Here is a 22,812-nt window from a genome sequence, read left to right on the forward strand (position 1 = left end):
ACGCCTAGGTGGGCTAGGCGGAGGTTTTTTAAAACATTGGTAAAAAAATTGCTATTGAAGTAACAACACAAAACACTCTATGTCACTAATATCCGGCAAGTTTTTAAACTACGGTTTTGTTTTGTTTTGTTTTGTTTTGCGTGCGACGTCGTTGTGGAACCGTATGAGATCGGTCATAATGAATGGTTATAATCATTTACATGAATGTTCAAGTAAGGATCATTATAGGTGGATATATATAAATTTTTAAGTTGTACCTTGTGGAACATAAGTTTACTACACGCATATATATATACATGAGAAATGCACGCTCGATAGTTTCTACTGAATCAAAACTGGGATACAAGCACTTGAGAAATTCAGTTAAAGGTCCATTTAGTTTTCAATGTTCACAGCAACAAGAAGTTACTCAAGTTGAACGTCTAAGTACATTAATCTATCAATTTTTTCATCCATATTCTGTAGGAAATCTAGGGTCTAATTGCTTGTAATTAGCTGATTCTTTTGCAGTAGGAAATATCAATCATCTACCTAGCTAGATTTTTATTTGCTTTAATTATAATTATTTTTAACATTTATATTTTGCTTCACTTACAAAAGTCTAGAATGTAGCTACTTTATTGGATAAAAGAAAAAAAAACTATTTAAATCAATTGTCCCTCTCTCGCTAAATCAGTCTTATTCACAGTAAGGTAGCATTTCAATCCAGATGTCCCCTTTATCTATGTAGAGTATACAAGGGAGAAACATTATGGACCTCTCCTCATTCGTATCATATATATTCGAGAGAGAAAAAAAAAAACATTTGAACAAGATTTTTGATAGTATATTTTCCATCAAACAATCTTATTCATCAGTGACAAAAAGATGTATTAATTTATGGTGTTTGGTATCGGCCTTAATACTCAAGTATCAAAATTACAAACCAAAATTCCCATTAGTTCCATGTTCGAGCTTAGCGTAATCAAAGGTCAAGCACGTGCTTATGAATAATAATTTGGCCCTTAATTTAACGTTGACTCTTTCGACCAAACTCGTTCAACATGGAATATCTATGCATGAGCTATGTTGGCCTTATTATAGCTGTGCACGACGCACCACTGTCATTATTAGTATTACAGCTCTTTTAATGCCATATAATAATGATATTAACACTAAAGTTCTTATTATTGAAATTAGTTCCTCTTTTTTTCTTTTATTATTTTAAATTCAATAATAAAGCTACTATAGCATTTAACAAGTAGAGAAAGGCAATACTTCTCCGATGCGAAGCCCAAATGTTGATGGGCCCCTATTACGTCAAGCCTGATCTTAAAGTATTATAGCCCATCCTGCCTCTGATTTCAACTAGCCTAACGTTATAGTAGAAGCCCATGCTGCAAATTTATACTTAGTCAAGAATTTGGGCTTGTTTTACATTTGATGCGTGGGATCTATGATTTCTTTACACTTTTATTTATTCTAAATTTCAGAGAACCCTCCTGAACTTTGGATGATTATCAGAGTACCCCCCATAACTTTCAAAATACCACTTTGGAAAATACGGGGGATTTCGCTACGGCAAGCGCGAGCGAAATCCCCCGTACGTAATTCTCATTTAATTTGTATAAGCTAAACAAAATAATATTGGGATCCACTACTAATAAATAGTGTTCCTAATATCTCCTAATAAATAGATCTTAGTATTTGATTTATCAATCAAAGGTCAAGATCTCATCCTTATCCTCCCCCTACTTTTGCTCATGAGAAGATATTAGGAACCTCCTTATTAGTAGAGAATCTCAATCCAACAAAATAAGGCAGTGCATGAGAAGAGATGAATGGTATCAACGACTGCAATTCTCATTTTGTATAAGCTATAGTTTCTTGGGTGGGGTAGGGTGGGGGCTTTATCTTAGGATAAAACTTCTTACTCATACAACTTAAGCTTCTCAAGTGCATACTCAATGTTGTCCTTCATCATCTGATCATCTAAACTCGAGGAGCGTTGCACTTTAGATTGCGCTTAATATCGTTCCACTAGAGCTTCTCAATTGCATATTCAACGTTGTTCTCCCTCTGCCTCTGTTTTAAAATTTTTTTTGACTTAGTGTTGTATTTATCAAGAAATCTTTTTATTTTTGTTTTCCAAATAAAACCAGTATGATTAGGGGAAATTACATGTATACGTCCAAAAGTAAAGCATTATAGTTGGTAGTTAAAGGCCAGATCAACCTCTTTCTTTTAACCGCCCTAAGTTGTTAGGGTTATTAGGTCAGGATTAGGGTTGTTTTCTCTTTATCCCCAATCACCCCCTTGTAAGAGCAACTCCAACCGAACGCTATTTTCCCAAATTGACGCAAAAAATTCCCGTTTTCTTCCTCCAACCGAGCGCCATTTCTAGCGCCATTTTAAAGTCGTGCAACAGTGTTGCGCCAGAAATGGCGCAACACTGTAGATATAGAGTTTTTGTTTTTTTCATGTTTGCCCTTAAAGTTTGTTATAACAAATTAAATATTCCAATCATATCCCATTAAAAGATAAGAATGTTAAAAGGAATATTTTTTTGGTGTAAAATCTAGTGTAATGGGTTGGAGATGGAATAGTGATTTGGTGTAAAAACTACACCAACTTGATGTAAAAACTACACTATTTTGAGTTTTGTGGTTGAAGAGGCTCTAATTCTGTAATTTGCATGAGAGCGGCTTTCCAAATTTCACCTTCTCTTTATCGTGTTATTATTAATTATTATTATTATTATTATTATTATTATCGTAACAAGGGAAAGGGGGTGCTGTTTCCTCATTAAAAGGTCTTATCTTTGACAAGAGTGGTTTCAAGAAACCACTTCCTGGTTGGTTTGAAGAAACCACCGTCTCCTTCCCTTGAAAAGCGGTTTTTTTTGGGGGGATTCTGTCCGAAATTAGGGTTAGGGATTTGACGAGATCTACACGAAATTTGGGAGTTATTGACCTCTCTCATCAGTCATCTCTTATTATTACTGTGGACTTGGGATCTCAACAGAAACTCAAGTTTTTAAAGGAACTCATTCATCAAAGAATTTGTAAGTCAAGAGATCTGATCAGAATTAAAATTCGATCTATTTTCCCTATTTTATGGAGATCTGCTGCTTGCTGCTGCTTGATCTGTGATTCAACTTGATCTCTGATGTCATTTATTTTCCGAATCCACAAAAACGAAACCCCTGGCATGAAAAGATTTGACAAGATTTTTTGCTTGATTGCATCTGTAGTAGAGCTCTGGTAGGATTCATGGCGAAGTTAAAGGGATATTTTAAATCTGATTGCGGTAATAAAAATATATTAATTTTTTTGTGGATGATGTAGTTATTACAGGTGTTGTTGTCTTCTGCCATTTGTAGTATGTATGATCATATCTAGCTGAAGATTTTACTGGTGTGTTTGATCAGCTTTAGGTTTTCTCTTTGTTTGGCTTTTAGAATTGAATCGAAGTTCGAAACTCGAAAACGAATTAAGATCTCAAGTTTACAACTTTAAATTTGATTAGGTTCTTTTATTTATTTATTTTTTAAACCAAAATTGCTGATCGCCACCTTTTAATTAAATTGGGCAATGTTATAAGAATTATTCATGAGGCTCGGTCGTAGTAGGGTAATCTCGTGCTCGTGGTGTGATGAATCTCACCTCTCAGATTGACTATTAGAAGTATGGTATCCACACTAATGTTGAGAAACAGCTGAAGAAGTTGATATCCCAACTATTTGCTAGTATGATCAGGATGGGATGTGTTTTCGCTAGCTTGTTTTCGTGTTGTGGGAGTCTTTAAAATTCAGAACTGTCATCTCTATTGTATTTTTTTTGGTACTGTCCGGTAGATAAAGTGATGATTTAGCAGTCTGAATGTTTTCTTTCGAAGGCAAAACATGTATTTTCTTGTAACATTGATTGCTGTTTCTATCTTTTTCTTCAGTGCAAATATCGACATCTCACAGCTGTATATATTCACGTTTTTGCCGTGTATAGATTACTCAAGGAGAAATGATTAGGCTTTCATCTTTTCATCACCATCGAAGCTAGTTTGTTTTTTCTCTGCTACTTGTTAAATCTTGGTGCCACTTATTTTTGGTAAGAGTTTTGCGTTTTTTATTTTTATTTTCTCCATATTCAATTTATTTCCATCGTTTAGATGGAGAATCAATATATTTTTATAGTGTTATTGTGGAATATTTCTTCAATAGGCTTTTGCTTTTTTCAGCTTTAATGGGGACAGAGTGTATAGGTGGTCGGCTAGATGAAACTGACATCTTCCCGCCAGTCCCCCCTGGTTTTGAGTCACTTGCAACATTCACCTTGGAGAAGGTTCAAGGAAATGCATCAGGGGTTCAAGAAAATGCATCAGGGGTTCAAGAAAACGCATCAAGGGCATTGCCTGGCTTTGAGTCTCAATGTATTTCTAATTCTATACAGGCTTCCGCAGATTCTGAGGAAAGCACAAGCGATGAGGGAAGGTTGAAAAAGTCACTTCGGCATAGACCATGGGTAAACTACAGCGCGTTTTATAGTAGCTCAGAAGATGAAGACTCAGATATTGAGTTGATTGAGCCAGTTAGTACTCATCTTAATTTGTCTTATTGATATCTTGTGTTATTGCCTTTGCTACTTTACCACCTTAATCATGTTTTACTTTATGTCTTTCCCTTTCTCACATTACGTTTTCTTTTCTTTTCTTCTTGCTTGCTTGATGCTATTTAATTATGCTTGATGCTTATGTCAATTTTCTATTGGTATTTGGTAGGATACTCCAGCAATAAAAGATCTACCAAAAGGGGTAATTCGTGGTTGTTTGGAATGTGCAAACTGTCAAAAGGTCAGCTTTCTGAATTTCATGATTTTTGTCATTTGCTTCTTCTTTTTGCCGTTTTATCTTTCGAAAAATATAGGCAGACTGTACTTATGCGAGTACTGGTTGAATATTATGATAGGTAACAGCACGCTGGCATCCAGAAGATGCTTGCAGGCCTGTCCTTGATGAAGCACCTGTTTTTTATCCAACTGAAGAGGTTGGTCATATTCTCCTTATTACAGTATAATTTTCATTCTTATAGGTGATCGTTTGGCACATGAGAAATTTCGGGCTTGTTGATTGAAAATATTATCTGCAGGAGTTTAAAGACACTTTACAATTCATTGCAAGTATTCGCCCGATGGCCGAACCATATGGTATCTGCCGTATCGTTCCTCCTCCATCTTGGAGCCCACCGTGCCCTCTTAAAGAAGAGGATGTGTGGGACAATTCAAAATTTACCACTCGCATTCAAAAAGTGCACAAGCTTCAGAACCGTGTTTCTTTCAAGACAATGAGTAAAAGTCTTAGCTTGACGAAAAGGAAAAGGAGAAAAATGTTGAAGACTGGGACAGAATGCCGAAAGAATGTTGAAGACTGCGATATCCAAACAAATGTATCTGGATGTCTCAATAACACCGAGAGGTTCGGATTTGAAACTGGTCCAGACTTCACCTTGAAGTCTTTCCAGAACTATGCAAATGACTTCAAGGAGCAATACTTTCGGGCAAAAGATGGTACACATTTAGTGTCTGAACAGTCCGATCTGTTACCTGAGAAGATTGAAGGTGAATATTGGCGGATTGTTGAACATCCAACTGAAGAAATTGAGGTATATTAGGTGTCAAGGTGAATTAGCTCTTATAAAACCTCGAGATTCAAGGATTATTTTCTCAGGTTCTGTTTATTTGGTCTCTAGGTCCTCTATGGTGCTGATTTGGAAACTGGAGATTTCGGAAGTGGCTTTCCTAAAGCATCATCTGTTGGTGCTGATTTAGAGGATCAATATGTGAAATCTGGTTGGAACTTGAACAACTTCCCTCGTCTTCCAGGTTCTGTTCTTGCATTTGAAAGTGGAGAGATTTCTGGTGTCCTAGTGCCTTGGTTGTATATAGGAATGTGCTTCTCATCATTTTGTTGGGTAAGATTTTATTTACATTTGCATTTGGCCTAATTAAGTAGGGTTTTTTGCGTATATACCCTTCAAGTCTTCAGTATTTGCAAAATTGCCCTCAAATCTTGATATTTGCAACATTGCCCCTCAAACCTAGCATATAGGGTCTTTCTACTACTATGGCTTAAGAATGTTGCTTTTTAAACAATGCAATGTCAAAATTCCCAATAATTTCCAATACGTTTGCAACAATTTCCGGTTTTAAAACTAAAATTAGTAAGTGAAAGGGGTAGGAAAAAAATCTATTTGAGAGAATTGGTGGGCAATTTTGCAATACCAAGATTTGTAGGGTAATTTTGCAAATACGGAAGATTTGAGGGGTATATAATATATATGCAAAAACCCCAATTAAGTAATATATCAAAGTAATGATTCTTGATCAGCTGTCCTGTGTGACATCTTTTTTTTTCCTTTCAATTTTGGCATAAACTTTGTTGTATTGATCTATTTATTCTTGCTTGTAACAGCATGTAGAAGACCATCATCTTTATTCACTTAATTACCTACACTGGGGAGCACCAAAAATGTGGTATGGGGTCCCAGGAAAAGATTCTTTAAAGTTGGAAGCTTCTATGAAGAAACATCTAGCAGATCTATTTGCAGAACAGCCTGATTTGCTTCATAATCTTGTAAGCAACTATTTCTTGATGTAGAATCTGTTTTTATCTTCCAATATCACGATTTATCCTGTTTAATTTAATATTTTAAAAAAATATTTTTCTGTCTTTTTTGCAGGTCACTCAATTTTCACCATCATTGCTAAAAAGAGAGGGTGTGCCTGTTTATCGCTGTGTGCAGAGTGCAGGGGAGTTTGTTTTGACATTTCCCCGAGCTTATCATTCAGGTTTCAATTGTGGATTCAATTGTGCTGAGGCTGTGAATGTAGCTCCCTTAGATTGGCTGCCTCACGGTCAGAATGCTGTAGAGCTTTACCGTGAACAGGTTCGCAAGATTTCTATTTCTCATGACAAGCTACTATTGGGAGCTGCAAAAGAAGCAGTTAGAGCACAATGGAATATTTCATTTCTTGGAAAGAATACTAATGACAATTTAAGATGGAAAGAGGCATGTGGAGCTGGCAAAATCCTAACCATGTCACTTAAGGTAGGCTTCACCTGAATGTTTATACTTTTGAAAAGAATGGCTGTTTATGCATTTCTCTTTGGAAAGCAGTTCTATTACTTTGTTGCTTTCTGATAGATGTTCAAAATAGGAAATGGAACCATCTAATGTTGCATGAAAATGGAACTTCGGACTTATTGTGCTAACATAAACTCCATGATTCCTTGGGTGTTTGGTACCCTCTAACCCTGCACAAACTGACTAAAACTCTTAAAATATCTTGACCTGCACAAAGATTTATATAAATATCTTTTCTCACTCTTAATTTCTATTTTTATCAGAGTCGTGTTGAAATGGAACGAGCAAGAAGAGAAATTCTTGGTTCTTTACAATCAAGGAAAATGGATGCCAGTTTTGATGTTAACTGTGAAAGAGAGTGCGTTGTGTGTCATTATGATTTGCACCTTTCTGCGGTTGGTTGCATTTGTTCTCCCGATAAATTTGCATGCTTGATTCATGCGAAAGAGCTGTGTTCTTGTGAGTGGAGCACACGGATTTTCCTTTTTCGATATGAGATCAGTGACTTGAACTCACTAGTGGATGCTTTAGGAGGAAAGTTGAGTGCAGTACACAGATGGGGCCTTTCACATCTTGGACTTAAATTGAGTTCTGTAGTCAGAGAGAAAACATCAGAATCCAAAACGTCTCAAGAAAAAACCCCAGAATCCAAGCTATCCTGCGAGAAGTCACCAGAATCCAAGCCATTTCGAGAGAAAACCCCAGAATCCAAGCTGTCCTCCGAGAAAACACCAGAACCCAAGCTATCCCGAGAGGTAACACCAGAGCCCAAGCAGTCTCCGAGTAGGTTAACTTTGTTTGAAAATACATTTCAGAAGGATAAGGGACCACCATGTCACAGTAATCTTGGCGGTGGTTCTAAAAGCATTTGTTCATCACAGGAAACCAAGGCATCCATCCTGCAAAAATCTTCCTTCAGAGGTCAAACAGATAACAATGTGCTTGATAGAAAGAAAAATATGGCGACTCATGAGGCTGTCTTAATAATAGATGTTGATGAACATGAGAGACCAGTATCGCTGCCTTCACATAAAGTAAAGGAAGAAACCGCTGAGAATTCAGAAACTTTAGCTAGGCTCAAGTCCATTGATAAAGTAATTACCTGCAATTCACAACTGGAGCGAGTTCTTGTACCACCTGAGACTAACGCAGCTGATATTAGTGAAAATGACAACAATTTGCAACATGCAGTTGAAAAATCTAGCAGTGAAGAAGACTCTAACAAGAATCCATCTCATTCTAATCGCAATGTGACAGATGGAGAAGCCTTGGTTACAGTAAGGCCATCTTATCCACCAAGTATTGAAAGAAATATCCGCACACAAAGGGGCCCTCGAGTGGCGAAGGTGGTGAGGAGAATTAACTGTACTGTTGAGCCCTTGGAATATGGTGTTGTCTCATCATCAAAGTTGTGGTCGACTAGTCAGGCTATTTTCCCCAAAGGTAAGCTAAAGGTCAATTTTGACATTTTCACAATTCTCCAGATTAATGTTCTATCACCTTTTTACCCATCTCGAGACTTCCTGATTTATTCCAGCGAGCTAGTCATTTTTCAAATTTATTTTCCATTTCAACCAATCAATTTAGTTGCTATTATTATATATTTCTCAGTTGGAAGGAGCAAGATCTATTATTTATGACTTACCTGACGCATGCGTGATTTTCCTTTTTGTTGCAGGATATAGGAGTCGAGTTAGGTACTTCAGTGTACTAGATCCAACACAGATGTGTTATTATGTATCTGAAATTTTGGATGCTGGACTGCTCGGACCTCTATTTATGGTAATCAAATGCTCCTTGTATTTGAATATTGTATTACAACATAAGTACAACACAGACGAGGACAAAACGCGCACGCATATGCATGAATGCATACAAATGTTGTTGCATTTATTAAAAAACGAGTCATGAAAATTAGGAGACTATAAGTGATATTACAGTTCCTAACAAGTAGCTACTGTATCTTGGGCTGCAGGTTAAGGTCGAGAAATGCCCGAGTGAAGTGTTCATTCATGTATCTGCTACCAAATGCTGGGATATGGTCAGGGAAACGGTGAATAAGGAAATTAGGAGGCATCACGAGTTAGGTAAAGTTAATGTCCCTACGTTACAGCCTCCAGGGTCCCTTGATGGTCTTGAAATGTTTGGTTTAACTTCACCAACAATTCATTCAAGGTAAGATGTTCATAATAATCCGTTTCCTTTCCCCCCCCCCCCCCCCCCTGCCGGTTCTGCCTTGATTGCTGTGTTTGAATTTAAGTCAAAGTGAATATCATTGTCAATAGATCCCCTGTGCCTGGGTTAGCTGTCTTATCATAGGTTTATAAACCTTATCTCACTTGTTTCAGCATTCAGTCTATTGGAGTGGAGATTCTTCAGATTTATTTCTATCCAAACCAAGATTCTAGGATTACAAAAAGAAGGTTAACAAGGATAAAACAGAAATATTACACATAATAGTTTACATGGAACCTTGTCTCATGATGGTATCACATATTTTTGCCTTGTCAATTGACCACTTAATAAGATGGGCTGGCTAATTAGTATCTATAAATTAAAAAATGCATTTTATTTTATTTTTTGTCCATACGGTAGACCTGCACAAAAAATAGATGGTGAAAACTGTTGTTGTTCTTCTTATTTCCTTTTTCTTAGATATGCACTTTAGGTTGTAGAAATTTTTTGATCCGAATATTTAATCTTTATCTGAAGTTTTGAACGCTTTAAAACTCTACCACAAGAATAGTTTAAAATTCTACCAAAAAAAAAAAAACAAATTTTGATAGATCTCAAACATTCTGATCCATTAACCTAGCAACTTCCTACTTGTGCTGTTCATTTGTCTCGTTGATGCATGAATAAAAGAATCCTAAAAAAACTTGATTTTGTATTTTAGACATTTAGATCAATTTTAATAATGTGGATCTTTCAAAGAAAAGACAATCTATTGAATTTAAATGCGAAAATTTGGGCGCCAAAACTAATCGATCGCGGGCAAGTCTCTTTTCTCTTTGTTTGGTAACTGGCTTATTTTCAAAGACATTGCTGCCGCCCATAGTTTTCTATGTAGGAATTTTGAACGACCGTCCTAATTTTTTTTTTATCTTGGCACAAGTCCGAGGTTTGAAACCATGGTCATCAGTTACTCCACAGCCAACCTTGTTTTGATGGGGAGAATGACAATATTCTCCCGTATGTGTCAAATATATTTTCTCCTCTTTCTATCAACTTGTTAAAGATAATTATGACATATATGTCCAATCTTTTGCAGGCAATTGAAGCAATGGATCGACATCATTGCTGTACAGAGTACTGGAGGTCTCGACCACAACCACCGCCCACAATAGCTTCACCCGTGGATCACCAGCTTGGAGCAGATTCGGTAGTTATAAGAGGACTGCTTAAAAAGGCCAACCCAGAAGAGCTTAGGACCTTGCATAGGCTGCTGAGCAGTGGAGATCCCAACTGTAACAAACAGCTTGTTGGTCTCCTTGAAGATGAGATTCAGAAGAACTTTTAGGTGGAAATGTGGGTTCTCTGTACGAGTTTTAAATTAGGGGCGTGCTCCCAAATTTTTGTTGCCGCTTCTGGTGCCCGCATTTTTTCCGGCGTTGGGTTGGGAGTACCTGGCTCGATGGTAGTAGAACTGGTCTGGCGGCAACAGAGATGGTATCTATGTACGAAATTTATTCTTTTTATTTTAATAATAGTCATAAATATTCAACCTGCACATATATAAACATCATTGTAGACACATGCGAGGGTCCAAATCGCCTCTAACGCAATAACATTTTTTATGGTTTTTCGGGGCTTCTCAACGGATAGTAAATGTACCGGAGTTTCGGAATATATTGTTATCAGGTTTTCCTCTGTTTTCTATGACGTTATGCCCGATTCGTTTCAACGTCTACGCCAAATTTTCATTGATGAAAATTCGAAATACTTTCTGGGTATGCGGAACATGAGTTATAGTGAATACTAGCAGGACCCGCGTTCTCTTTGAACTTTGATCCTGGGTTAGATACAAAATACCCAGAAACGCTTCTAGAGCTGGATTTGCACTTTCTCGGCCTTTGTACACCAACAGTTTAGCCGCATGTCGAGGGGGAAAAAAAAAACACACACACACCAAAATTAGGAATATAGAATGGAAAACTATGACAAGGAGAAAAGATATTAAATATAATTTCCATCTTCTCATTATTAACTTCGATCATCTTCATTAACAAACTTGAAGAGTTGGGATGCCGCTACTGGTTCAAACGTACATCAACCCTTCAACCCACGCACGCCTAGAAATTAACCCGAAGAACTGAAAACCTAAATCATCGAAACTGAGGATAACAAGATAAAGCTAAATCAAACAAGGAAATAAAGCTAAATTTTTTTACAACCCTGCTGAGACTAGACCATGGAGAGGGAGGCATTTCCATCTTCTGCATTGCTTCCACCGCCATTTCATGCACGCTTATTAGTTCTTTGAACTCCTGAAGAAAAAAAATAAGTAATAACCCCCAAAAGAAATTTAGCTGCATCATGCATACCTACGTGATCGAGGTCTCATGTTTGTGATGTTTAGATCATTTTGTTTCATTGTGTAGATAAACTAAAGGCTAATCGCCCCCAGTAGTATTGTTGTTTTGAACATACTACCACTATAGTTTTATTGTTTCTTATAGAATCCCGAGTAAGATATCTTATGAGTCTTTTACCTTAGTTAGGGGTCTATTTGTAAAAAAAAAAAACCAATTTTCTCTATTTCTTTGAGAGTAAGATAGTCAATAAATTCAACTCAGAGGGTCTATATTATACAATAAAACTATATAGGTAGTAAATTCGAAACAGCAATACTACTGCAAGGGGTCAATCCAAAATTAGCCCTAAAATATATTTCTAAGCTATTTTAAATAATCTTTTGGTATGCATCAGAAGTTGTTACAACATCTCCAGGTGTGTGTAGTCGAAAGAGATTCATCGTGTATTCGAAGGCAGCAGGCCACGTGAGAAGTATAAAAAGACTGGCATGGTACCTGTGGTACCTCAACAAGTATTAAGTACGGCAGTTATGAATAACTATCAAACATACACCAGTATCATTTTTATTAGAATAGTTCAAAAGAAGCCTATCAAACAGATTTAGTATGAGATTCGAGATATATCGCAACAAGTATTGATATTGTGAGTAAACAATCAAACATGCACACCTCATTTTCCTCATTTTTACTAGAATATTCAAAAGTGTCCTACCTGTTGCAGACCTCGCCAACTGTAAGCTTAAAGATGTCTTCAACATGAGATTTTAGAGTCCTTCGCAGGTCTCCATCTGTGGAAGTCCCAATCAAACGGTTGTCACTGTTGATAACCAGAAGGCATCCACATCCTTTGCTACTCAGCTCAACAAGCTGATCTATTATCAGATCTTCTTCGTTGCAGATAGGGAGCTCCTCATCCTTTTTCATTACATCTTTCACCTATTTATATGCAACCAACTCACAATTATGAAAGATTTATGTTGCTTCTATTTATATACTGGTACCGAAAAGTACTTAACACTATCACGTGCAATATAGGAAACATCAGAGGTAAAATTTAACTTTCCAGTGCTAATTAACAAAACAGGAGAACTTGTACATCAATGTCCTCTTATGACCACAATGTGGAAATAGAAAAGACTGTACTTTGTATCCATTAGCTCAAAATTTTGCATTTAACAGAAAGGCATCATTTATTTCTGTGCTCGGCTAGCTGTATTGCTGTCTTCAGGTGGTACCTGCATTAAATTATAGTGAAATTAGTTACATATGGAATACTGCAACATTAGATATCTTTCATGATCTAAAGCTGCATTTCAAAAGGAAAGATGAGAATGTTGGGTAAATTTCACAAAAACCCCCCTGAACTCTTTGGAGTTTTGCACAAAACCCCTCTGAACCCACAAAATTATACTAAACCTCCACACCAATGAAATGTCCGGAAAAATCTCATAAACAATGTTTACAAGTAGAGTAATCATTTGAACTATGACAAATGAAAATTTGCGATGAAGATTTTGAATAGAGAACATTCATGTGGGAGAAGGAGACACAAAAACCAGGTCATATCATGTTTTTAGACTCTGCACGTTAATGCTATTCATGAGGCTTTCCCATCCTTCTGCTCTTTCTATAGCTTGCAGTTTGTTGAAGTACCGAGGGATGAAAAGAGGGACTCTTATTATAGGAGAGAAGAAGAGACTGGGACGTGATGTGACAAGGCATTAATTAGAGCTAATGTGATGCATGCAGTTGAATAATATTCAATATATCGAGAAAAAGAAAGACTATACTTTCACTGCCTTACCAGCATAGGCTATGACAAACTAAGATATGATATGTCAAACGCACAGGAAGAGGAAGTTTCCAAGTTTAAACCATAAGTTAAAGCTTAGAATTAAATAAATAAGTACATAAGTCCTGTTGCATGTGTACTTCTGTGTTTTCTATAGAGAATAACTATCGATTCTCTTGTGCTTATAGGACAGTGAGTATAATCTCCTGTCTAAGGAAAATGGACGGTTACATTTTGGAATTACTTGAATAGGGAAGTCGAAGATGGTATTACTGCAGGGTTTACAGATAAAAGACATGGAACAAACTGAACTTACTGACATTATGGAGGTCGTATGTTTTGCTTGGTAGTGAGGTGGCATAATCCCCTCGACTCATTCAAATGATTGCATATCCTCATGCACTCCTCAACCCATGTGAATGTGGTCCCTCGTTTGAATGAGTGGAGAGGATTGTGCCACCTCACTACCAAGCATAAAATTTGTGCTTGGTACCAAACATACTCATGTGTTTCCAATATAATTTCTAGGAATAGAATGAGGAATAATTCTTTTATAGCTCAAAGCTTCCTAAACCAAATTTAAGTATGATTTGTGAGACCTACATCCCAAGTATTGCTTAAGACTCCAAATGTCATAAAAGCTTTAACATTTGGGTTAAATAATTTGAATTAGAATAGCATCATCATAGGTGGAAGTTTGAAGAAGCCAGCAATTAGATCTGGGAAAAGTTTCCTACAGTGAGTCAACTACTTTCATCTCTTGGGAAGAAGGTTATCATTAGGTCTTCGCTACAGAATGTAAATAACTTCATGCTTGAATGCCTCCTAATTGGGCAACATTACATCAAATATAATGATACTCATTAAGTTAAAGCCTTTTACTTCAGACTAATGAATATTGGTAGATAGAAAGGGGGAAAAAAGAGATCATTCTACCAAAGATTTATCTTGTTTTAATGCATCACCTTGTCCACAGTTCTTCAAATCCAGACAAGGGGCTGCTCCTTGGGTGGGTCTTGTTCTCGAGACGATATTTCCATCAACTCAACAATTCTGTATCGGAAACAAATATTGCAAGTTTGATCAACAGATAAACAAGCTAACACGAGTTTAATTACCTGCAAATTCTTCAGCTCGGTTAGATTTCATTAAACTGTTTTATAAGAATCAACTAGCTTTGAACCAGATTCTCCATGCTCACTATCAATTTGCTAGGATCAAAACTGTTTCAGCAATTTCACAACTTTGATATGCCTTCTGAAGGTGATATAATTCCTGTTTGACGCCGCCCTTCACCTGATATATTCACGAAAGAAAATAGCGAACTCCTTTTAGTTACGACTTATGAGAGGTAAAAGAACAAGTAGCCTCATAACATAATGACCGTAGAAAATAGAGGTGCATTTAGGCACCTACAGTGATGATGGAGATAATGATTTTGTCCTTCCTTTAGATTCTTGCTTATATGAACTTCTATCATTTTTCATACCACGTGTATTTTAAGTACTGCACAAAATAAGGAGTTGGTCGGTAATTTAGTGCAGAAGGACCAACATCAAGATGGTAGGTGGTTGGTTATATCCATTACTTTCCTCGCTTCTCAGTGAGCACAAGTCCAAATATGTTATGACTCTAATCTCTAATATGACTTTATCATCCCAAACGACCGCTCAACAAAGTATTCACTGAAGACAGAAGTAGCTTCAATTGACTGCCAACAAATTATGACCATATACTTCTAACCTGCTCTCAAGTTGGTACTGAAGACAATCAAATTTCGTCCCCGATGCCAGCCTTTTGATAGAATATCTTCAACACATATAATTCAGAAGCAGACAGAAATAAATCATTTAACTAATCAGACCATGCTAGCACCAAGATGAATTGTGTGATAGGTCAATGAGTCTATTATAAACTAGCCCGAAAATTTGGGATAAAGGCTTTGTTGCTGTTAGGATAAAGGCTTTTTACAATCCTCGGTTTTCTGCAACTCAAAGAATGTCGCAGAAACTAACAAATTGCAACAAAAAGAAGGTTTTCAAGTTTGACTAACCAAAATAACAAGGCAACTAGATCCTACATGTACGAATTACTTGCACCTAGCACAGAGAGAGTTTTGCATGCTTGACTTTGCACAGATGGACGTTATTGCTGGTCACATTTGCAACCTGAATCAAATACTTAGCTAGAAGAAGTAAAGGTGATAAAGCAGTAGCACAGAATTTATACTCTCACAGATGAAGCACATGACCAAATACACTACACAATGTCACACAGCTGCGCTGATAAAAAGAGGCATGGAAATGAAAATGCAAGGCAAATTATATAGTTTAAGAGAACATAACTTCCACAAATTTACATTTTTATCGCTAAAGACAATACCTTACCAGCAGATAAATCTTGAATAGCAACGAAATGTTCAGCTTAAGATATCAATGACCACGAACCAAAGGTTTCTCATTACGGAGTTAAAGAATAAGCAGAGAAGTGAATTAAAACACAGTTTTTGCAAACTTTCAACAGGAATAATACCACAGGAGGAGATTGAGGACAAAGATAATAGTCGCGTCAGATGCCTAATTCTCCTAGCAATGTCAATTTCAAAGATGTGATACTCAGAAGATGAACAAGAACACACAAGGAATATAAACTTTACATTTATCGAGTGAGTAGCGAATGACAAATATGGATGGGTAAATTAAGTAGGTAAAATTTCCATAAAATTATAAAATAAACAATCACAGATCAACCTTAAAGTCAACTTAGCCGCTTCAGAAATTAGTCAAGAAATAAGGAATGCAGGAGAGATGAATGCTAGCACACACAGCAAAGATTGAGTTAGCTGAGAAAATATAAGAATGCAAGATGCATTACGTGCCTTTGGCCAAAACTTCAATATTTTGATCTTTCCATTTGTATAATCCTCATAGTTTAAGTTACAACTACCTGTCACGGTTCTTTTTATTGTATACAGGAGAGCTCAATTATCTTAATGATACAGAACAAATAATTTATGCAACTTTCTTCTAATTCAAGCATTTTTCACATGCTGTCTGTACTGTGTAGACCGTCTTCTATGGACACCCCCCACATATGTCAAAGCAACCTGTTTGAATAAGGAGTTCAACATTTAATTACCAAAACTTGCTTCGCAGTATGCAGTTTGTGAGGCTGATGGGGTTCAAATCAAATACCTTAGAAGTGCAGTGCAGTACTTAATGGAAAAAATGATCACAAGGCCTGTAAATAAACCATGTATCCTCCTGGCTTCAAACTTCACCATTTATCTCTACAACTACACCTCCCCTCCTTGAAATGGTGGTAAAAACATCCATCAGCTACAATGATTTCTCTTTCAACAATATTTGAGATGAACTTCATTGAAGAATGGCAATCCATGCACATCCTTACATTCTTCGAGACACGAATTGTTGTTTGCACTCGTGAAGAGATGATACCAAAACACACTGCAATCTTTTCAGTATGATAACAGGAGAAGGGATCAACTTCTCCTTCTTGGCAGAAGATAATATTTTGAGGTACATATCCTCTCTTCACCATTGTGTTAGCTAACTTATCCCATGCGTTTAAAATCCTCTCCATCTCTGAGTGTGATCTATCTCCTGCTTTAAAAGAGTGAATTTTGTTATCCGTGTATATCCAACTACATGTCTTAGCCACCTTTAATCCACGAGCTTTCATGTCATTCCTCACGCTAATAGAAGAATCCCACATGCCTGCCGTTGCAAATATATTAGAGAGAACAATGTAGTTTGAAGCATTACTTGGCTCCAATTCAAAGAGAGCTCTAGCAGCCTTCTCCCCGATCTTGTAATTTGAATGTAGTCTGCAAGCCTTGAGAACTGTAGCCCAAACACAAGCATCAGGTTCGAAAGGCATTCTTCCAATGAACTCCATCGACTCTTCTAGCAAACCAGCAGTGCTCAAAATATTAACCATACACGTGAAGTGTTCCAAAGTAGGGGTGACACCATAGACCTCCTCCATCATATTGAAATACTTCCATCCTTGCTCCACAAGACCTTCTTGATTACAAGCTGAAAGAATAGCTGTGAAAGTAATATGATCAGGGTCAACTGCGGATTCCTCCAGTTCTTTAAATAGGTTAATTGAATCCTTAGCCATTCCGTGGAAAGCATAACCAGATATCATTGCATTCCAAATTGCTATGTCCTTTTGATCAGTGCAATCAAATACTAATCTCGCTTCTACTATACTACCACATTTTGTGTACATACCTATCAAGCTACCTGCAATAGTTAAAGGATACTCATCAGGTCTTCGTTTCACGATGTAGCCATGCAATTCTCTCCCTAATCTGAAGGCAGCAGTACTACTGCAAGCCAAGAGAACGATCAAGAGAGTAACTGAATTAGGGACAGCAGAATTCTGTTCTAGCATTTCAGAAAATAATCTTAGAGCAGCTCCTGGATCCCCATTATGGTTGTGCCCTGCCATTAGAACGTTCCAAGACACGGCATTTTTCTCTCTGATTGCCCCAAAGGTTTTAGTAGCAGAGACCATATCCTCGCACTTTGCATACATGTCAACTAATGCACTCGAAACAAAGACATTAGACTCAAAATCATTTCTCAGTACATAGCCATGAATTTCCTTCCCCGAATCAAGTAACTTGAGATCGGTGCACACAGAAAGGACAGACGTAATAGACACAGCATTTGGTTTAATCGAAACATTCCTTGATGACTGCAGATCTCGAAACAACTCCAATGCATCATCATTAAGACCAAAGCGATGAAAACCAGAGATAAGTGCATTCATAGAGATAACATTTGGCTTCGGGCCAACTTGACTCATCTCAGATAGCAGCTTAAATGCCTCATCTTTCCGTCCGTTTCTTGCATAACCAGCAAGCACGGTGTTATAAGTTATGACATCAGGCGTAAACCCGTCTTCCTTCATCGATTCCACAAGCCCCAGTGCCTCAACTATCTTGTCCTCGCTCACATATGCAGCAACCATTTCATTCCAAATCGTCAAACTCTTACCCTCAAGCTTAGAAAACACTCTCTCAGCATATTCTCTCTTCCCACTCTTCAAGTACATATCGATCAACGACCCACCCACATAAACATTTATCTTAAGCCCGCTCCTGATCACATACGAATGCAACTCCTTACCAAGACTCAAAACTCCCAAACCCGAACAAGCTGGAAGAACACTAGCAACCGTCACAGAATTCGGCCTCTCACGCAAACACATGTCGAAGAACACGTCCAAAGCGTCCTCGAAAAACCCATTTTGAACGCACCCCGATATCACCCCGTTCCAAGAATTCACACCGGGGCGAACCCCGCAATCCCTCATCTCATCCAAAACCCTCATCGCCTCATCAGTCTCCCCGTTCCTCGCGAACCCGGATATCAAGGCATTCCAACAAATCAAGTCCGGGCGAACCCCACTCTCCTTCATCGAGCGAAAGACCTCCACGGCCTCACCCAGCAAGCCCGCATCCGAATACGCATTCAGCAGCGCAGTCCAAGTGACGACATCCCTCTCCTCCATGCGGTCAAACACGACCCTCGACGACCCTATATCACCGCACTTGGCATACATGTCGATGAGGGAGTTGCCGATGAAGACATCGGGGTGGAGCTGGATCCTCACCATGTACCCGTGGACGGCGGAGCCGAGGGAGAGGGAGCGGAGCTCGGAGCAGGCCTTGAGGACCTTGGGGATGAGGAATTTGTCGGGGCGAGCGTCGTCGGAGAGCATGGAGGAGAAGGAGGAGAGGACCGAGGGCCACTGGTGGGACCGAGCGTCGGTGGAGATCGATTGGGCGTAGAAAGGGGCTTTCTTGCTCGGTTGGGGAATTTCGTCGAGCACCCTGCGGGCTTGGTCCGGATTGAGCAGGGAGGCGCCGCCGGGCTCGGGTTTGAAGGGGGGGCGGTTGCCGCTCTGCTTTGGCGGGAGGAGCCGGGGGCAGGGGAGACGGCGGCGGTGCGAGGAGGCGGTGGGTCCAGAGGGGGAGGGGGAAGGGAGGGAGAGGGTGAGAGGCGGCTGTAACATTTCTGGGGTCCTCAGGGGAGGTCATTCGTTTCCGGGGGCGGGCGCGGGGATGACTAACTGCGAACCACAATCAAACCATTATACGTATATATATATTATATATTATATAATATATATATATATATATATATATATTATATATATATATATATATATTATTATACATACGCGGCCTATATAGTTAGCAGGAAATTTTCTAAACCAACCTATTTGGACTTTTATTCCCAAAAAACGACCCCATTCAAAAATAATTGCAAAAACCGACCTGGTTTCAGCCTCAGCGCTGAAACCAGGTCGGTTTTTGAAAAAAAACTCTTCGAAACTTCACGGGAGTTGAACTCCCGTGAAGTTTCGTAGTTCAAAAAACTTCACGGGAGTTCAACTCCCGTGAAGTTTCGGAGAGTTTTTTTCAAAAACCGACCTGGTTTCAGCGCTGAGGCTGAAACCAGGTCGGTTTCTCTAAATAAATGTGAAAAGGGTCTTTTTTTGGGAATAAAAGTCCAAATAGGTTGGTTTTGAAAATTTGTCCATAGTTAGCACTTAAAAGTGTGTATATATATATATGCATGTATGTGGCTAAGTTGCACTTAAATGCCTTTAAAGTTTCACTAATCTTGCACTTGAGTGGCACTCATCTTAAAACCGAGAGAGAGAAAAAAAAGCCCCAAATTATCTTAGTATTGCAGATAGATGCTCCATCATTAAAAAAAACCCAGACGACATTAACTTTTCCTTACGTATCCAAAAATATCGCATAACAGGGGTACTACAGTGAAACCTTCAAAAATTTTAGGATACTTAGGTGAGGCTATTTATAACCTGAGGGTATTTATATACAACATTAGGTAAACAAAAGGGTAGCTACGCGCAACATTGGTGTGAAACCGTGTGGGGTCCACCTTCACGTGTAGTGATAGGCCAGCATTCTCTTCCGTGTGAAGAGATAAAAGGGGATAGCTTTTTGGTTTTGTTCAGCGGACAAACTCAAGGCCCACCCGGTACATAACTCCCTATAAATAGTCCCCTAGTTTCCCCCTAGGTTTTCGTGCAAGTGGAAGGGTTCTTTTGGCGGCAGCAAAAGAAAATTGCAGGGAGCAGCAAGGACGTGTGCGAAGGCCAGGGAAAAAGCGGCGTGCAAACCGAAGGCTTGGAGGCGCGTGCAAGGTACGGAAGCAGGGGCTTGGGGAAAAGCAGCGGCTGAGTTCTCTTTTGGAGCAATACAGTGCGGAGGCAGAGGAGGCTTTAAGAGAAAAAGTCTTTTGTACGGCTTTTGAGAGGTTTTCTTTTGGGTATCCCTTTTGTTAGAGATTTGAGAGTTAATTGAGGGTTTAAATTGTGAGAGTTGTAAACCCTAGTTGTATTCTTTCCCTCTAATAGTAGATCTCCCCCTTCTTGCCCCGTGGACGTAGGCAGTTTGCCGAACCACGTAAAAATTGGTTGTTTGAGTTTGTGGCCATTGTAATAGTTTTAGGATCCCTCGACAGGTCAGTCCTAGAACTGATGAGAGGAAGAGCCGATATCTCACTTGGTTGAGATATCCGCTTCAGATTCTTGTCTCCTTGGTGAGACGGGAATTCTTATATCGATCTTTCTCTCTTATTGTGCACCAGAAACTCTGCCGAAATTTCCGCTGCGCACAACAAGTGGTATCAGAGCCCAGATTCCAGATCTAGGGTTTGGAGGAGTAGATCAATTTGGAGGCCCGTTTAGGACTTCGTTGGTGATAAAGGTGGGATCTTTCGGTAAAGACTCTATCTTTCAGCTTTGGATCTATTCTTTGTTCGTTGATGCGTAAGATGTCGGGGAAAGAAGGTGCTTCGGGAGTCGAGGGTGGTTCTTCTGGCGTGAAGACTATTCAGAGTTTGAATATCCACTCTATGAAGATAGATGTGGAGAAATTTAATGGCACAAACAACTTTGGATTATGGAGATGCGAGGTTTTGGATGCGCTGAACGCGCAGAATTTGGAGGATACCTTGGAGTTAGATGGCAAGCCAGATGACGTTGAAGAAAAGGTTTGGAAGAAGATGAATCGAACGGCGTGTGGTGTGATTAGATCTTGTTTGACTCAAGATCTAAAATATGATGTGATGAATGAGACTTCTGCGAAGAAGATTTGGGAGATTCTCGAAAGCAAGTATTTGACCAAGAGTGTGGAAAATCGCTTGCATTTGAAGAGGAGACTTTATCGTTTCCAGTTGAAGAAGGGAACCTCCATTAGAGATCACATGAACCACTACACAAAGCTTCTTGCGGATTTGGCGAATGTGGATGTCAAGATTGAAGATGAGGACAAGGCGTTGCTGTTGTTGAGTTCCTTGCCCGACGAGGAATATGAGACCTTCGTTCTTACTCTGATTAATGGGAAGGCATCACTTTCGTATAGTGAGGTCACCGCTGCACTTGTGAATTATCAGCTTCGAAAGAAGGATAAGGAGGCTTCGGTTGAGCCGGTAGCGGAGGCGTTGGTCGCAAGAGGGAAGGGTCCAAACCGAAAGAATTGGAAGTCACAGTCTAGAGTAGGAAAAGATCAGTGTGCTTGGTGCAAGGAGACTGGTCATTGGAAGAAAGACTGCCCAAAGCTCGACGAATGGATGAAGAATAAGCAGAAGGGAAAAGGGAAGCAACCATCATCAGAAGCAAACATCGTATCGGATGGTAATAATTCTGACTCTTCTATTTATTCGCTTTCTATCAGTCCTACAGATAGCTATTCGGAGGAATCTGAATGGATGTTGGATAGTGGTGCGACCTATCATGTGTGCCCTAGAAGGGAATGGTTCTCCAGTTTTGAGAAGCTGGTGGATAGTGGTGTGGTGTACATGGCTGATAACCGTGCATGCCAGATCCTTGGGATAGGAAGAATTCGCATAAAGATGTTTGACGGGACTGTTAGAGAGTTAAACGATGTGAGATATGTTCCTTCTTTGAGGAAGAACTTGATCTCGATTGGAGCTTTGGTTGGAGAGGGTCTGAAGGTTCGTGTTGAGGACATGGTTCTCGAGATTGCGAGAGACTCTCGTATTTTGATGAAGGGCGTCAGGAGAAATAACCTGTATTACTTGACTGGAGGTATAGTGGCAGGTGGAGAGCTGACGACTTCTGTTGATTCGACTAGACTGCGGCATTTGGGGCTTGGCCATTCCAGTATTGATTCCTCGCATAGATTGAAAGAGGGTGCAAAGACCTGCAGTTTGAAGTCCAGTGAACATGTTGATGTGAGCAAGAAGACCGAGGTGAAGTGTGGCACCTCTATTCACCGTGCTAAGGGTCGTTCTGGAGGAGTTCACGTGGATGTTTGGGGGCCTTCCAAGGGG

General features: G+C 39.0%; 2 protein-coding genes and 1 long non-coding RNA gene across 7 annotated transcripts; 1 reads left to right on the plus strand and 2 right to left on the minus strand.

Annotated features, from left to right (window-relative positions):
• LOC109824952 (lysine-specific demethylase JMJ703) lies at positions 2,790–10,994 on the plus strand. 5 transcript variants are annotated; one of them, XM_020391588.1, is made up of 13 exons: positions 2,790–3,043; positions 3,984–4,085; positions 4,216–4,565; positions 4,756–4,827; positions 4,943–5,020; positions 5,123–5,635; positions 5,723–5,944; positions 6,445–6,606; positions 6,713–7,081; positions 7,381–8,560; positions 8,796–8,899; positions 9,093–9,204; positions 10,389–10,994. In XM_020391588.1, exons 3-13 carry the CDS (start codon positions 4,221–4,223, stop codon positions 10,394–10,396), a joined length of 3,165 nt encoding a protein of 1,054 aa, XP_020247177.1. In that variant the 5' UTR covers positions 2,790–3,043; positions 3,984–4,085; positions 4,216–4,220; the 3' UTR covers positions 10,397–10,994. The 5 variants fall into 5 exon arrangements, with proteins under 5 accessions (XP_020247177.1, XP_020247174.1, XP_020247173.1 ...); XM_020391585.1 differs by having other exon boundaries at positions 2,791–3,043; positions 3,931–4,085; positions 9,093–9,288; positions 10,386–10,994; XM_020391584.1 differs by having other exon boundaries at positions 2,791–3,043; positions 9,093–9,288; positions 10,386–10,994.
• LOC109826200 lies at positions 11,341–14,733 on the minus strand. Its single transcript, XR_002243231.1, has 3 exons — positions 14,410–14,733; positions 12,365–12,887; positions 11,341–11,604 (listed from the first exon to the last, which is right to left on the minus strand). It is a non-coding gene; the product is annotated as an uncharacterized LOC109826200 (long non-coding RNA).
• Positions 16,325–19,525, minus strand: LOC109826158 (pentatricopeptide repeat-containing protein At1g20230-like). The gene is made up of 2 exons (XM_020393144.1): positions 16,639–19,525; positions 16,325–16,550 (listed from the first exon to the last, which is right to left on the minus strand). The coding sequence occupies exon 1, from the start codon at positions 19,493–19,495 to the stop codon at positions 16,721–16,723; it is 2,775 nt and encodes a 924-aa protein (XP_020248733.1). The 5' UTR covers positions 19,496–19,525; the 3' UTR covers positions 16,325–16,550; positions 16,639–16,720.

The sequence above is a fragment of the Asparagus officinalis genome, chromosome 10 (genome assembly GCF_001876935.1).
Source record: "Asparagus officinalis chromosome 10, Aspof.V1, whole genome shotgun sequence".
Lineage (NCBI taxonomy): Eukaryota > Viridiplantae > Streptophyta > Magnoliopsida > Asparagales > Asparagaceae > Asparagus > Asparagus officinalis.